Source organism: Gorilla gorilla, chromosome 16, assembly GCF_029281585.2.
Source record: "Gorilla gorilla gorilla isolate KB3781 chromosome 16, NHGRI_mGorGor1-v2.1_pri, whole genome shotgun sequence".
Taxonomy (NCBI): domain Eukaryota; kingdom Metazoa; phylum Chordata; class Mammalia; order Primates; family Hominidae; genus Gorilla; species Gorilla gorilla.
The window spans coordinates 58,429,905-58,444,151 of NC_073240.2; the positions used below are offsets into that span (position 1 = coordinate 58,429,905).

Sequence of the window (14,247 nt, forward strand, 5' to 3'; positions counted from 1 at the left end):
ACAGGAGAGGCAGAAGGTCCCCCAAGACAGTGCCCCTCACCCCCACCTCTGGCTGTGCTGCTAAAGCAAGCTCTCCTACTGGTAGATTCTTAAATGTCCAAGGGAATATTGCACATGGGGAGTAATCTTAGAAATAGCTATGTTGGTTTATGCTCAGTGTATTAAACTCATGTCTTACCTTAGTTTGGGTTGCTCCAGACCTTGAAATGTGGAGTCCAGATAGTTTATCTGGGAGGCGATCTCAGGAAGCCCCACTAGGGGAATGGGGAAAATGAGACAGGGAAGGGAAGAGAGCCAATAGCGGTGCCATATCAAGGAGGTTGCCCTGAGGACAGCTGAGGCTCGCTCCTGCTGGGGATCTCTGGGAGATGGTGTGGAAGTGGCCCTGAGCTTTCCTTACTGAAAGGCCAGAAAGCTGGGGCATTTATCCACTAACTCCCATCAGTCATTAGCTGAGGCCTGCTCTGGGGGGTTGTGGCAGTTCTAGCCTGCCCTCGGCAGAGCCAGTTAGACTCTGGTGGTCAAAGGAAGCCTCCAGATGAAGAATCACCAGTGGCCTGTTAGGAAACAGGAATGCCCAGAGGATGTAGGGGGGTGGGTGGCAGTGTCAGCTATGTCTATCTAATAAGCAAGACTTTGAAAACCAGTTTTTTTGAGCATATCAATAATGATTATCAATTTGATTGATTAAATTCCCTGAAACTATTTAAATTCCAATACAAATTTATTTTGACTAATTGCTTTTGGCCACTTCACACATCCACCGTAAACAGCAGACAATATATACAAAAAAAGTTGCATAATAACAAGATTTAATAATACATTTAGACTTAAACCTATTCTAAAATACTAAATATCATGGGTTTTAATTTATTTTGTCATTGTTTCTGTTCTTGTTTTTTTTTTCAAACCTTCCTGAGGCCATTGTTTTACTTCTTTCAATATTTTCTTAGGGCTAACATCATTTTGACACCTTTCAGACAGGTGCAGTCATCTTTGAGATCCAAAAGAGAAAGGATATCTTCTCTAAATTGCTAAGATTAGAGGATGTGGGTTACATAGGTTCTTGGTTGGGTCACAGGACCCTCAGTGGCTTCTTCCAAGGTGATTCAAACACAGGACTCCTTATCACTGTCTTTAGCACTATTAAAAACATATGCATTCTTTATCAATATTTCATCATACATAGCTAGGCCATGTAGAGATCTCCTCTCCTAGGAAATCAGAGGTGACATTCAAATACTTAGTTTTCCTCTTTGGCTCTCAGACTAGCTGATCATTTACACACACTCTGCCGATGCTGTTCCTTGCTAATTGTGGATGATCGCTAATGCTGACACGTTGCTGCCCAACTCTCCACCTGATTGCTCTACGGCACGGATGCTGAGCAGTCCTTCTCCAGGCCCTGAAGTCCTGGGGTGACTTAACTTACATGTTCTTTAGTTATTCTTTCTAACATAACAGAAAACTTTTAAATAGATATCTAATTAATACCTCCTAAAAGAAACCACAAAAGTTTTGGTAGATAAATCTGGTAGCTCCCCATCTTACTATTAAGTAGCTACATTTGTTAAGAGTGCAATTGCAGACTCCAGACTCAGACTACCTGAGTACAAATCTCAGCTCTGCCTCTTAGTAGTGATGTGATATTGAGCAAGTTAATTAACTGTCGTATGCCTTAGTTGGCTTATTGGTAAATAGGAACTCTCTCTGTGAAGTGGCATCCTCTCCATAGAGTTGTTATGATGATTAAATATGTTAATACTTAAGTGATTAGAAAAGTACCTGGCTCATGGTAAATGCCATATGTGTTACTGTTTCTTTAATTGCCTGGGTCCCAGGGACTCTTTTATTGTCATTGATAAATATTTTAAATTTTTAGCTATGTCCCATAATGAATCACTCTTTCTCTTTTGCTCATCCTCAGAGTTGGAGACTGTCATCAAACTCAGCTGTGTGATAATTTAACAAAGAGAATTTCACCTTTAGGTGAACATGAGCAGGGCTTGGACAAGCCAGGTCCTACTAGCAGGCCATAGGGCCCAGCAGTCCTTTGCCTGCAGCAACCTGAAAGGTTCATCCCGGGAGGGTGAGGCTGGACGTGAGTCTTATAGGCTGGCAATATTTCAGCTTCTTTTAGCAGTTGGCCCCGATATTTGCAGAATTCATAGGAGTTTGGGATTCATATCAAGTCTTAGAGTTTAAGTGTCATAAGCTGATGGTCTTGTATGATGTCATTACTCCTATTATTTATTCTGGCTCCATGCCCAGGCAGTATTTGGGGATTTATTGATCATGCCTGTGCTCCTCTTAGCCACAATGCTGTTGGTTTTAAAGAAGCAACCCTTAGTTTCAGATTGAAGAGCCTTGGCTCTTACACATGTCCTCAGTCCAGTTCCTAGCTGCTCCCCAAGAACACTTTAGCTGTTCTCCTTCTTGAGCTACGGGTTCAGGACTGCATGACATATCCAGCACTGTGCTGGAGCTGCTTCATACTGGTTAATGAAAGCCGAAGACATGCATCACTTCTCAGGTCTCCATTTGGGGATGTTATGTTGGTCGCTTGCAATTAGCTATGGAGGAGGTCTTTACACCACAGAAATTGACATATATCACAATCAGAGCTTTTTAACCTAGGGATTTTATTGTCAAAAATTTACTAGTGCACCATTAGTGTTATATAACTCTGCAGTTATACCTAAGGGCTTTGCGTTTTTACCCTGACACCTCTGCTTACAAGCAGAGTAACTCTGGGCAGGTAATTCTACCCCTCTGAGCATTAGTTTCAGCATTTGTGAAATAGGTATAATCCCTCCCACTTGAAAGAAATTTTTTATGATTAAATAATAGATACAAAACACTTAGAATTGTGCTTGGCACAGTGCAAAAGATGGACAAATGTTAATTCTTTCTTAATTACTCAACCTTTTGGAGACTTCGGTTCTGACTCACATTCTGCCATTATCTGTGCATGACCTTGGGCAAATCATGCCACCAACAACCTGGACTCAGTTACTTCATCTTTAAAAAAGGGAGAAGGCTTAGATCAACTCTGAGTTTATTACCATTTTTAATGTTTGAAAACTTTGTTGAAATGTTGAAATCATATTAGGATCCTAGACAAACAGTTAAGGGAACACCCTCTACCTGATCCTGGGCTCGGAGAAAAGGACAGGCCCTTTCCTAGGTCACGGCTGACACTCTAGAACCCTTCTTCTTTTCTTATAAAACAGAGAATATGGATTATTTTAGTCCCTGGATTCATCATTTGTGCTTACCTCGGCTTAAACTCATTAGATTTTGAACTCCCTCCTCCCTCTGCCCCAAATCCAAATGACACAGCAGACTCCTAAAAGCTTGCTCTAGCCTGGCCCTGTCAGACTATATTTTCATTAACCAATTTAAAATCTTCCTGATCCCGCTGATAAATGAGAACATGCGGTGTTCAGTGGACATAAACACGGGAACGATAAACACTGGGGATTACTAGATGCGGGAAAGAGGGAGGGGGAAAAGGTCTGAAAAACTGCCTACTAGGTACTATGCTTATTACCTGGGTGATGGGCTCAGTCATACCCCACACCTCAGCATCCCACAATATACCTTTGTCACCAACCTGCACATGTGCCCTCTGATTCTAAAATAAAGGTGAAAAAGAAAATCTTCCTGATAACAAAAATATGCCCATTCTTTTTTCTTTTTCTTTTTTTCAAACAATTTTTTATTAGCTCAACTTCTGGAGAAGAAGAAATATTCTCCATTTCCAATATAGAGAATGTTCTTAAAATAACATTGCAAGCATTTATCTTCATAAGCTTTCTGAAACTCTGAACAGATTTCGTTACACTTTTCTCTGTCAGATATACTACACTTACAGCTCAATTCAAAAGTCAGAGGAAAGGAGTCAAATGTCTTGGTTTTGTCCATCCTGCATTTAATGTGTATTGTGTAGCACCTGAGCCTCTCAGTGTGTCTGTTATGCATTCTTGGGACTATTATTAATTTTTCTGTGTAACGTTGGAGCAGCAGCACCAGGCACCGGGCTCCCCACATGCATTTTATGGAACACACATTCAGTGTATGTGCTACAGCCCCCGACCTGCCCACACCCCTGGGCCTGAGGGAAATGGTGGGGGAGGTGACCGCCAAACATTCGTGACATAATTTCCAAAAAATGTCCAGAGGTGCTGCACATTTTCTCCCTTCGTGAAAGGCACGTGTGCCTCCCAAGCCATTGGGTTGGTATTCGTTACACATATAAACACAAGGGGGTGGTGTTTGAAAGCAGGAAAACCATGGAATTTGCTTCTCAATCCCAGAAGCAATCTTTTTTGTAGCACAGTCCAGGCAGCAGTCTGAGGCTATTCTTTGTCGTTCCACTGTAGTCATATTCTGCAAGACTAAGAAGGAGATAGTCTTGATGTATTGTATCAAATCCGTTAATTTAATTTTTAAAGGCTTTTCTTAAATCTGCCCCACACTCTCTAACTCTCCTCTTACTGCCCATGTTCAGGCTCTCATCATCTTTTATTTTTTACCTTATCAACGTAGTTATTTATTAACTTACATAAATAAGTTTCTGTTATTTATTAACTTACATAAGTGTTTCTGTTTAAGCGTATAATCCACTGAGTTTTGACAGTGTTTATACCCATGAAATAACCACTACAATCAAGATAGAGAGAATTTCTATCATCCCACCAAAGATTCTGTTTCAGTTTGCAACCCAGCTTTCCATTCATCCCTAGGCAATTCTTGATGTTTTTTTTCTGTAGGTGGTGAGTCACTTTTTATCACTTTTGGTCACTATAGATTTCCATTTAGTGGGAATCCACTGTATGATTTCCATTTCTAGAAATGGAATCATACAGCATGCCCTCTTCTGTGTCCAGCTTCTTTCACTCAGCATAATGATTTGAGGCGCATCTAAATTGTATGCATTCCCTTTTGTTGCAGAGTGGTATTCCATTGTATGAATATATCGCAGTTTATTCATTCAGCTGACAAAATACATTTGAGTTGTTTCCAGCTCCGGGCTATTGTGAATAAAGCTGCAGTGAGCATTACAGTACAACTCATTATGTGAAGATAGTTTTAGTTCCTCTTGGGTAAATTCCTGGTAGTGGAATAGCTGGGTCGTAAAAGGAGGTATAAGTTTAACTTTTTAAGAGACCGTCAGTTTTTCAAAGGGGTTGTAGTATTTTAATTTTCCAGCAGTTTGAGTGTACCAGTGTCTCCATATCCTAACCCAGACCTAGTATTGCCAACCTTTTAAATTTAGCCATTCAGCGTTATAGCTCTTTTAGAATTTGTCTAGTAGGTTTTCTGGCTTTGAAAGCCCCAAAATAAAAATAAAAACAAAAGAAAATAAATTGAGCCATGCTAGGGGATATAGAGTGCTGTCTCATGTGGTTTTAATGTGCATTTCCTTGTCAACTGGTGATGCTGAGCATCTTTTCTTCTTTTCGAGAATCTTTTCATATGCTTTTTGCCATTTATAAGTTTCATCTTTTGAAGTGTCTGTTCCAATCTTTAGTCCATTATTTTATTGAGCTTTTAGTTTTCTTACTATTGAGTTGGAAGAGTTCTTTATATATTCTGGATTCGAGTCCTTTGTCAGATATATGTACTATGAACATTTTCTCCCATCCTGTGACTTACTTTTTTGTTTTCTTAGTGATGTCTGTTGAAGATATATATATATATATATATATATATATATTTTTTTTTTTTTGCAATGGGGTCTTGCACAGATACCCAAGCTGGAGTACAGTGGTGCAATCTTGGCTCAATGCAGCCTTGACATCCTGGGCTTAAGTTATCTCCTACCTCTCAGCCTCCTGAGTAGCTGGCACTGCAGGTGCATGCCATCACGCTCGGCTAATTTTTGTATTTTTAGTAGAGATGGGTTTCACCACGTTGCCCGGGCTGGTCTCGAACTCCTGAGGTCAAGTGATCAGCCCATGTCGGGCTCCCAAAGTACTGGGATTATAGGCATGAGCCACCATGCCAGGCCCTGTTGAAGAGATTTTTTTATTTTTGGTTTTCAATTAACCGTTTATTTCTTTTATGATTTTTGTCTTTTGTGTCCTAAGAAATATTCGCCTACTACAAGGTCACAAATATTTTCTCTTGTGGTTTCCCCTAAGAATTTTATGGTTTTTACTTTTTTATTTAGATGATCCATTTTAAGTTGATTTTTGGGTTTTGTGTGAAGCAAAGGTATCAATATTCTTTTTTTCTACACAGATGCCCAGTTGTTTACTTTTAATGTCTCTTTAATTTCTGATATTATTTGTACCCTCTTTCTCTCCCTATCTTATCCACTCTGTGTCTCTGTCTCTCTTTCTCTTTCTCTTCTTTAACCAGATAGTGGGTTATCAATTTTTGTTGATTTTAAAAAATAATTAAAATAGCTTTTGGCTTCGGTGATTTTCTCCATTGCGTGTCTGCTTTCTATTTTATTGACTTTTGCCCTGATGTTCATTACTTCCTTCCTTCTAATTATTTCGGGATTACTTTGCTCTTCTTTTTCTAGCTTCTTGAGGTAGAACTTAGGTCATTGATTTTAGACCTTTCTTCTTTTTTAATATAAACCTTTAAATCTATAAATGTCCTTCTAATCTCTGCTTCACCTGCATCCCACAAGCTTTGATATACTTTACTTTTATTATCATCCAGTTCAAAATATTTCCTAATTTCCCTTGAGATTTTTCTTTGATTTATGGATTATTTAGAGGCAGGTTATTTAATTTCCAAATAGTTGAAATTTTTGTTGATATTTTTATTTCTAATTTAATACTTTTATAGTCAGAGAACACAGCTTGTATGGTTTTAACTTTTAATTTATTGGGACTTATTTTATGGCTCAGCATATAGTTTCAATTAAATTTTTGTGAAAAAATATATATTTTGTGGTTGTGTATATCCTACAAATACCAGTTGGGTTTAGGTGGTTGATAATATTGTTTAGATAACTGACATTTTTCTTGGATTTTGTGTTAATTGTCCTATCAATTGCCGAGAGAAAGGTGTTATATATAATCCCTTACCATGGTTTTAGACTGTCTCTTTCTTTGTTTTTACTTTGTGTATTTTGAAACTCTGTTACTAGGTATATACACATTTTTGTTATGTCTTGATGATGAATTGATCTTTACAATATGAAATGTTGGTCCCTACCTTTGTTAATACTCTTTGTCTTGATATCTATTTTAACTGATATGAATGTAGCCATTTTTACCCTGTTATATTTACTGTTTACGTGCTATATATTATTCCAGCCACTTACTTTCAACTGATTTGTATCTCTGTATTTAAAGTACATCTCTTATAGAAAATAGTTGGGACTTACTTTTTTATACATAGTTATAGTCTCTGCCATTTAATTGGAGTATGTAGTTTACTAATATTTAATTATATTTATATGATTGGATTTAGAGCTACCGTTTCATTATTTGTTTTCTGTTTGTTCCTTCTGGTTTGTTTTGCTTATTTTGCTTGCTTGTTTGTTTTGTTCTTCCTTTTTGCCTTTTGGATTGTTTCAATTTTTAAAAAATACCATTTTAAGTTATCCATTGGCATTTTTGCTGTATCTCTTTTCTCTAATATGTTGGTGGTTACTCTAGGTATTGCAGTATACATCATTAGCTGTTCACTGTCCACCTAGAGATAATATTGTACCATTTCTTTTAAAATGTAGAAGTCTTGCCATGATATACGTTCATTTACTGCTGTGCCTGTGGTTATAATTTTATATGTATTGTATCTATATACATTATAAAACCATGATACATGATTATTATTTTTGCTTTAACAATCATATGTACTTTAAAGAAATTAAGAGAAACTAGATTCTTTCATATATACTCTATTTCTGAAGGTCTGAGTTTCTCTCTGATGTCATCTCGCCTCAGCCTGAAGAAATTTTATTTCGAATTTTGTGTAGTGCAGGCCAGGTGGTAAAACATTCTCTTAGTTTTTCTTATCTGAAAGTAAGGTTTTTATTTCGCCTTCATTATTGAAAGATATAGAGCTCTAAGTTGCCAGTTTATTTCTCTTGGTTCTCATTGTTTCTGGGTTCCATGGTTTTTAATGAAATATCTGTAGTAATTCAAATGATTATGCCCCTGTATATAACAGGTTGCTTTCAAGATTTTTCTTCATTTGTGGTTTTCAGAAGTTTGACTGTAATGTGTTTCTCTTTGAATTTATCCTGTTTGGGGTTTACTGAGCTTCCTGAATTTGTAAATTTATGTCTTTCACTAAATTTGGGGAGTTTTCAGCTATTATGTTTTACAGTAATTTTCTGCTTTAGTTTTCCTCTCCTCTCTTTCTTTAACTAAAAAACCCGTATGTTAGGCTTTTCAAATTGCTTCACCGTTCCACAGTGCTCCATTTATTGTTTTCAGTCTTTTGTTTATCTACTTTCAATTGGATAATTTATATTAATGTAAAGTTTACTGACTTTTTCCTTTACCATCTTCAGTCTTAAGTCCATCTAGTGACTTTTTAAAAAAAAATTCAGGTATTGTACTTTCCTGTTCTAAAATTTTCATTTAGTTCTTTTTTATATTTTCTATTGTTTTTTTTACTACTTCATTAATTGTAAGCATATTTTTCTTTGTCTCACTGATCATTGTTATGATGGCTGCATTAAAGTCTTTGTCTGAAAATTCCAACATCAGAGTTACCTCAGGATTGGTGTCTGTTGATTCTCTTTTCCCTTAGGAGTGGGTACCTATTTTCCTGACTCTTCATATGTCACATAATTTTGGATTATAAGCTGGACATTGTGAGGGCTTTGTTGGGTTCTTGTTTTAAAAGGCAATGAATTTAGCCAGACCCAACTACATCCTGCTTGTCTGTGATGCTGATGGCAGATCTCAGTTCAGTTCTTTAAACATTAGCTGCAAACTTCTTTTAGTTTTCTCCAGACATGCATGGTTCAGTGGTCTACCAGAGACTTGAACTGAGTCTGTATACAAGAATTTAGTGTTTTCCCCCAACTCTGACTCTCCTCTTTTGCCTTCTCCCCTGCTGTTAGTAGCCCTGGCATCCTTCTCCGGGTTTCTTCCCCCAGAAAGATGATCTTTCTGTTAATATTTTACTTTATCTGTACTGCCACCACCATGACTGTGCTGCTCTCAGGGCAAAGCTGCCAGCAAAAAGAAAAATAATAAAACACGGAGAATATAGAGAACTGCTTGCCACATGCTTCAAGTTTCACCTCATCTCCAAAACTTGCCTGTCTTTGTTCACTTCTCTAGAGATCTCATTAGTTGTTTCTAATCTGTTATTCAGAATGTACAGCTGTGAGTTGCAGCAGGATCAGTGTGTTGAGTGCATACTCCTCTCTACTGCAAGTGCAGCCCCCACTCTTTAGCTGAATAATTGCAGTGGTCTTCCTGCTGTCTTTAGTCTTATTTTCCTCCAATCCAACTTTCACTTGGGAGCCAGGTGGTTAAAATAAATTCTGGTGCTGACCTTGCTATTGTAAGATTGATTTCTAACTTCTTGTAGTGGCATACATAGCCTTTCGTTACTAACTTCTACACACCTGTGTAATGCAATAAGGTGCCTTTTCTCAACCCAGTGTGTTTCCACAGTTCTGGAATACTCATCATCTTTGCTTTTTCTTACTCTCTTTCCCTTGCCTAACTCCAGAAACTCCACCGCTGTCCCCATTTTGAGTCAGATGTCCCCTCTGAGTTCCCTCTTAATATTCTGTGGATCCCCCTATAATGTTACTTAGCACATCGTTCTATTATTTGCTGCTCAGTTATCTGCATTCCCCCAAGACCGAGCTCCTCAAGGGTTGCAAATCATGCCATATTTCTTTAACTTCTAACTCTTCCCTCACCTAATTTCACTGCCTGATATATAGTAGATATACAATAATTTTTCTACTGATTGCATTATATTCTCATGAGTATACATTTTTTATTTCTGTTTCTATGGGTGTCTGTTGTGCACACACAGAGTTCCCATGAAATAGAACAAAGGATTTGGGGTCACTTGTCCTCCATTCACTGTGTATCAGTTGCGGCATATTTGCTAACCTTGTCTTTTAGGCCCCCTACCTATAGGTATTAGACGCAGCATGCTGTGAAATCCTTATGATTAAAGTCTTTACACTAAGAAGGGATAAGGCGATGGTGTTACTGGAGTATCCAGCAAAGGCAGGCGTCTTCTGCCTTTCTCTTTTCTTATAAATTGGAGAGTTCAGACATTGCTGGGGAAGCTCGCTGTCTCTTTCTCTCTCTCTCTCTGTCTGCACGTGTGCGCGCGCGCGCGCGCGCGCGCGCGTGTGTGTGTGTGTGTGTGTGTGTGTGTGTGTGTGTGAATGCTGATGACTCTCCGGGAATAAGCCAGCACCGTTCTTCCATACTGGGGATGAGGTGATAGATTCAGAACCCATCGATCTGTCATAGCATGTCATCTACTAAGGAATCTGGAAAGCATTCTCTTCCTTTACACCATTTCTTATTTATCAGAAGGGATTCATTGACTTTTACATTGTACGAAACATGGATTTTCCCAAGAACTGATACGTTGCTCCTTGGTATCAACCTTTCAGAGCGGGAGCTAATGAATGTTTAACCCTCATCCTTTCTTTCAAAACAAATGAGCTTCTGTCTCCATAGAACTTTTAAACTTTCTTGTGTTACCTAGTGTCTTAGAATAGTGCCTCAGCTTCAGCTCCAACTTAAAGAAGAAAAGAACAAACGGTTTCATTTCTAGTTATGCAAATAAAATGCTCATTGTAAAATCATTTATAAATTTATTTATTCAGCAAATATTTATCTTGTATCTGCTGCATGCCATGCTTTGAGCATACAACCAGGAAGATAGATATGATCACTGCTTCATGAACATTTAGTCTAGCGTTACTGAAAAATATATAGAAGGACTTTTTAAAAAGCATCCCAGAATCTCAATACGCAGACATAACCACTGTTCACTTCTTTCTGAATATTTTTTTTTTTTTGGCATTTTTGCCCTTCGGATTTCAGGCACCAGCACTTCGTCTATTTTCATTTCAGTATCTTCAACTTCTTTGTCTATTTTCATTTCGGTATCTCTTGCTTCTTTGTCCTTCATTTCCCCCATGAGGCAAATCTCCAATTGCTGAGCATCTAATCTTCAACTTATGTAATGTTTGGCTCTGGCCCGAAAGAAAAAAAACTTTTCAGAATGTGAATTTTAATCCCAAGGAGCTTGTTCTACTTTATATGTGTGAGATTCTGAATTTTCCACACCTACGAAAGACTAATTAAGTTATAGAGGTATTTCCCACTGTTAAATTAAATTAACAGACTTGCTCATTTTATAGTTTAATGAGGAGGTGTTAAAAGTTGGGCTGTACCTTATTTATAATGGCAAAAACGTGATAAATATCTAAATGCCCATCAATAAGAGACTAGTTAAATAAATAATGTATCCATACAATGGAATACTATTAATGAGTTAAAATAGTTTGTTGACATAAAAAGAAAACTAATATAGATGGAAAGATAGCTACAACAAATTAGTGGCTGAAAAAGCAGATTATAACATAGATTACAATATTTTGTTTTCATTTATGTAAAATTGGATGCACATGTCTGTACATGCATAGAAAGCCATTTGTATGCATTCAGTCAATCTATTTCTTCAACAACTATTGTGTAAGTGATGCTCTGTAAATACATTGTGATAGTTGCCCATGTCATGGGGCAAAATCAGATAATACATATACATTGTATCATGCATATTTGGGGGGAACATATTTGACTTACTGAAAGTACCTTTTTTTCTCATCTCCAGAATAATGAACTACAAAGCAGGTTGGACTACTTAACAGAAACCCAGGCCAAGACTGAAGTGGAAACCAGAGAGATTGGAGTGGGCTGTGATCTTCTACCCAGGTATTTAGGAATTTCCTGATTTTTTTTTTATTCAAATTCCTCTTTGGCTGAAGAAAATACTTTACTGGGCTGTTCTTAGCAGAATTGCATTCTTCCTATCAAAAATATTTCTGCAAAGCCAAGTGGTGGCTGCTGAGAGGCTTGACTGGTTTCTGTAGGAACAGGGGCATTGTGCAGGGTGGAGGGGTCAGCAAAGGAGAGACCTGGGGAAGCCATTTAGAGAGAGATGGGCCCTGTCAGTGAGTGAATGCATTTGTTCCTTCCTTCCTTCCTTCATTCATTCAACTAATGCTCTTAGTACCTTCCCTGTGCCAGACAGTTATGACACAGAGAGGAGTGAGATTTGGTTCCTGCCCCAGAGTACAGTCTGGAGGGAGTGACAGGTATGTAGGCAGACATATATAACGGTGTGAGAGGGGCATCCAAGGTGCTTTAGTGATATACAAGAGGGAGGATCTAAACCTTGAACAAAATTCATCTGTTCCTCAGTACTGTAACAGGGTATTGTCAAGCACTGGATCCAGTTCATAAATACCTGATCTGCTTGAGTCATCGGCAGATATGTGATAACTATAACTTGGTTTGTTCAGTTACATTCCTGAGCTAGAGGACTGACCTGTTTATTGTTAAGCTGCTTCCATGCTTGTGTCTCTTCCTGGTGACATTAGAGCCTGTAACACAGTAACCTGCCTCTGATAACTAACTCACCATTCCCGTGTGCTCACAGCTGTGCCTGGCCTCAAGAGGACATAAAACAAGTTTACAGCAAAGATGCTAATGACATGTGACTTGTGATTTAGGTAATCAAAGTCACAAAAATGCCTGGTATCCTATGTGCAGGAGGGTGGATTCTTGTGTGAACAGGGGCACTTGTGTGTGCTTTGCTGGACATAGTAGTCTAGAAAAATGTCGAATCCTGGAATCTTGAGTGGTTACAGCTGGTGGGAAGTAGTAACGAGCCGATCACCAAGCCGGGGTGTGGAATACCTGGTTCTTGTCCTACCAGCCAGCAGCAGGATGCCTTCAGACAGGTTCTTCACTGGGGCCTCGGTTTCTCAACTTGTAAAGTCAGTGATTTGACTAGGTAACTTCTCAGGCCTCTATCAGCTCTAACATTGTACAATAAGGCCTCCTTTCCTTACTTTATTAATTTTTATTTATTACTGGTATTGTCATTTTTGTTAGTTAAAATGAATCACTTGCCATTCTCAAAGAATTTACCAAAAGCGGCATTAGGTTCTTTCTTTGACAGTGTCCTCAATTACATTGCTTGCCTTCTAGTAAAAAGGCATTTTTTATCATTCCAATATAATTAACAGAAAATGTTGAATATATATATATATATATATATATATATATATATATATATATATACACACATAGACTCCGGATCTCATCATATTGAGATATATTTTCATATATGAAAATATAACCAAAAAGAATGATCAATTGTGTTCAGAGACCTTTTTGAAATATAAATAATTTGGCCATTTCCCCCCTTTTTGTATTTTTCAAAAGCCAAGTGGCCTAGTCCACTCTAATTGCCCACATAATAAATCTTGTTTGGCTAAGACGGGTACAAAACTATGTCTGAAACCAATAAATTGTTTGTTTTCTAATTCCCACATTTTGGCTTAAAACAAGCTTTTCAATTTCTATGCCCAAGTATAGCCTGAAGCAAACTTTTATGGCTAAGTTATGAAACCACAAAGCGGTTTTCATAATGGAAGTGCTGACAGACCCTTAACTTATGGCCATGGTGAACTTGGAAGCCACTTCAGTATCTAAAAGCAGCTTTTCCATAAATGTAACATTTGGTTTCCCCCAGGATCCATCTTAGCAGTTTAACTACCTAGGTCAATCAGCAGAGGAAATGAAAACTACATATCCGTGTTTCCGAAAAGGCAGAATAATATTTCATTCGTTTCCTCGCAAATATTTATTAAGTGCCTACTATGTGAAAGGCGCCAGGCAAGTCTGGGTGGGGAGGAGCCCAGAATCTTTCGGTAACTCAGGGCAGTGGCCTTCCACCTGCGCTTCTTGGAACTGCCTTACTGTGAGCTGGGGCTCCTGGAGAGGCTTCGGGATGCCCGGGGGGATGAGGAGGGTTAGTGAGGGGCTGGACCGTGGGACCCTTCTTCCTCCCCAAAACAACTGAGAAAGTCAGCTTTTAGTTTATTTTGACTGTTGGATTCCAAGTAAGATTCTGTTTGAATAAATAGCTCTATGGGCAAAAACAAATTGGAACTCCCGGTCTAGTTAATCCCCGTGTGTTATGGATGCCAGAATTGGGGCTCAGAGAGATCAAGTGATTCACTGGAAGCCACATAGCCAGAAT

General features: G+C 38.2%; 1 protein-coding gene and 1 pseudogene across 1 annotated transcript in view; both read left to right on the forward strand.

The window, feature by feature from the left end:
- MYZAP (myocardial zonula adherens protein) overlaps positions 1–14,247 on the forward strand; it is a 93,430-nt gene that overhangs the window by 71,252 nt on the left and 7,931 nt on the right. The window contains exon 12 of the mRNA XM_004056249.4: positions 11,809–11,909. Coding sequence (XP_004056297.1) covers positions 11,809–11,909 — 101 coding nt within the window. The remainder of the gene's footprint in view (positions 1–11,808; positions 11,910–14,247) is intronic.
- Positions 5,287–5,343, forward strand: LOC115930868 (uncharacterized; annotated as a pseudogene).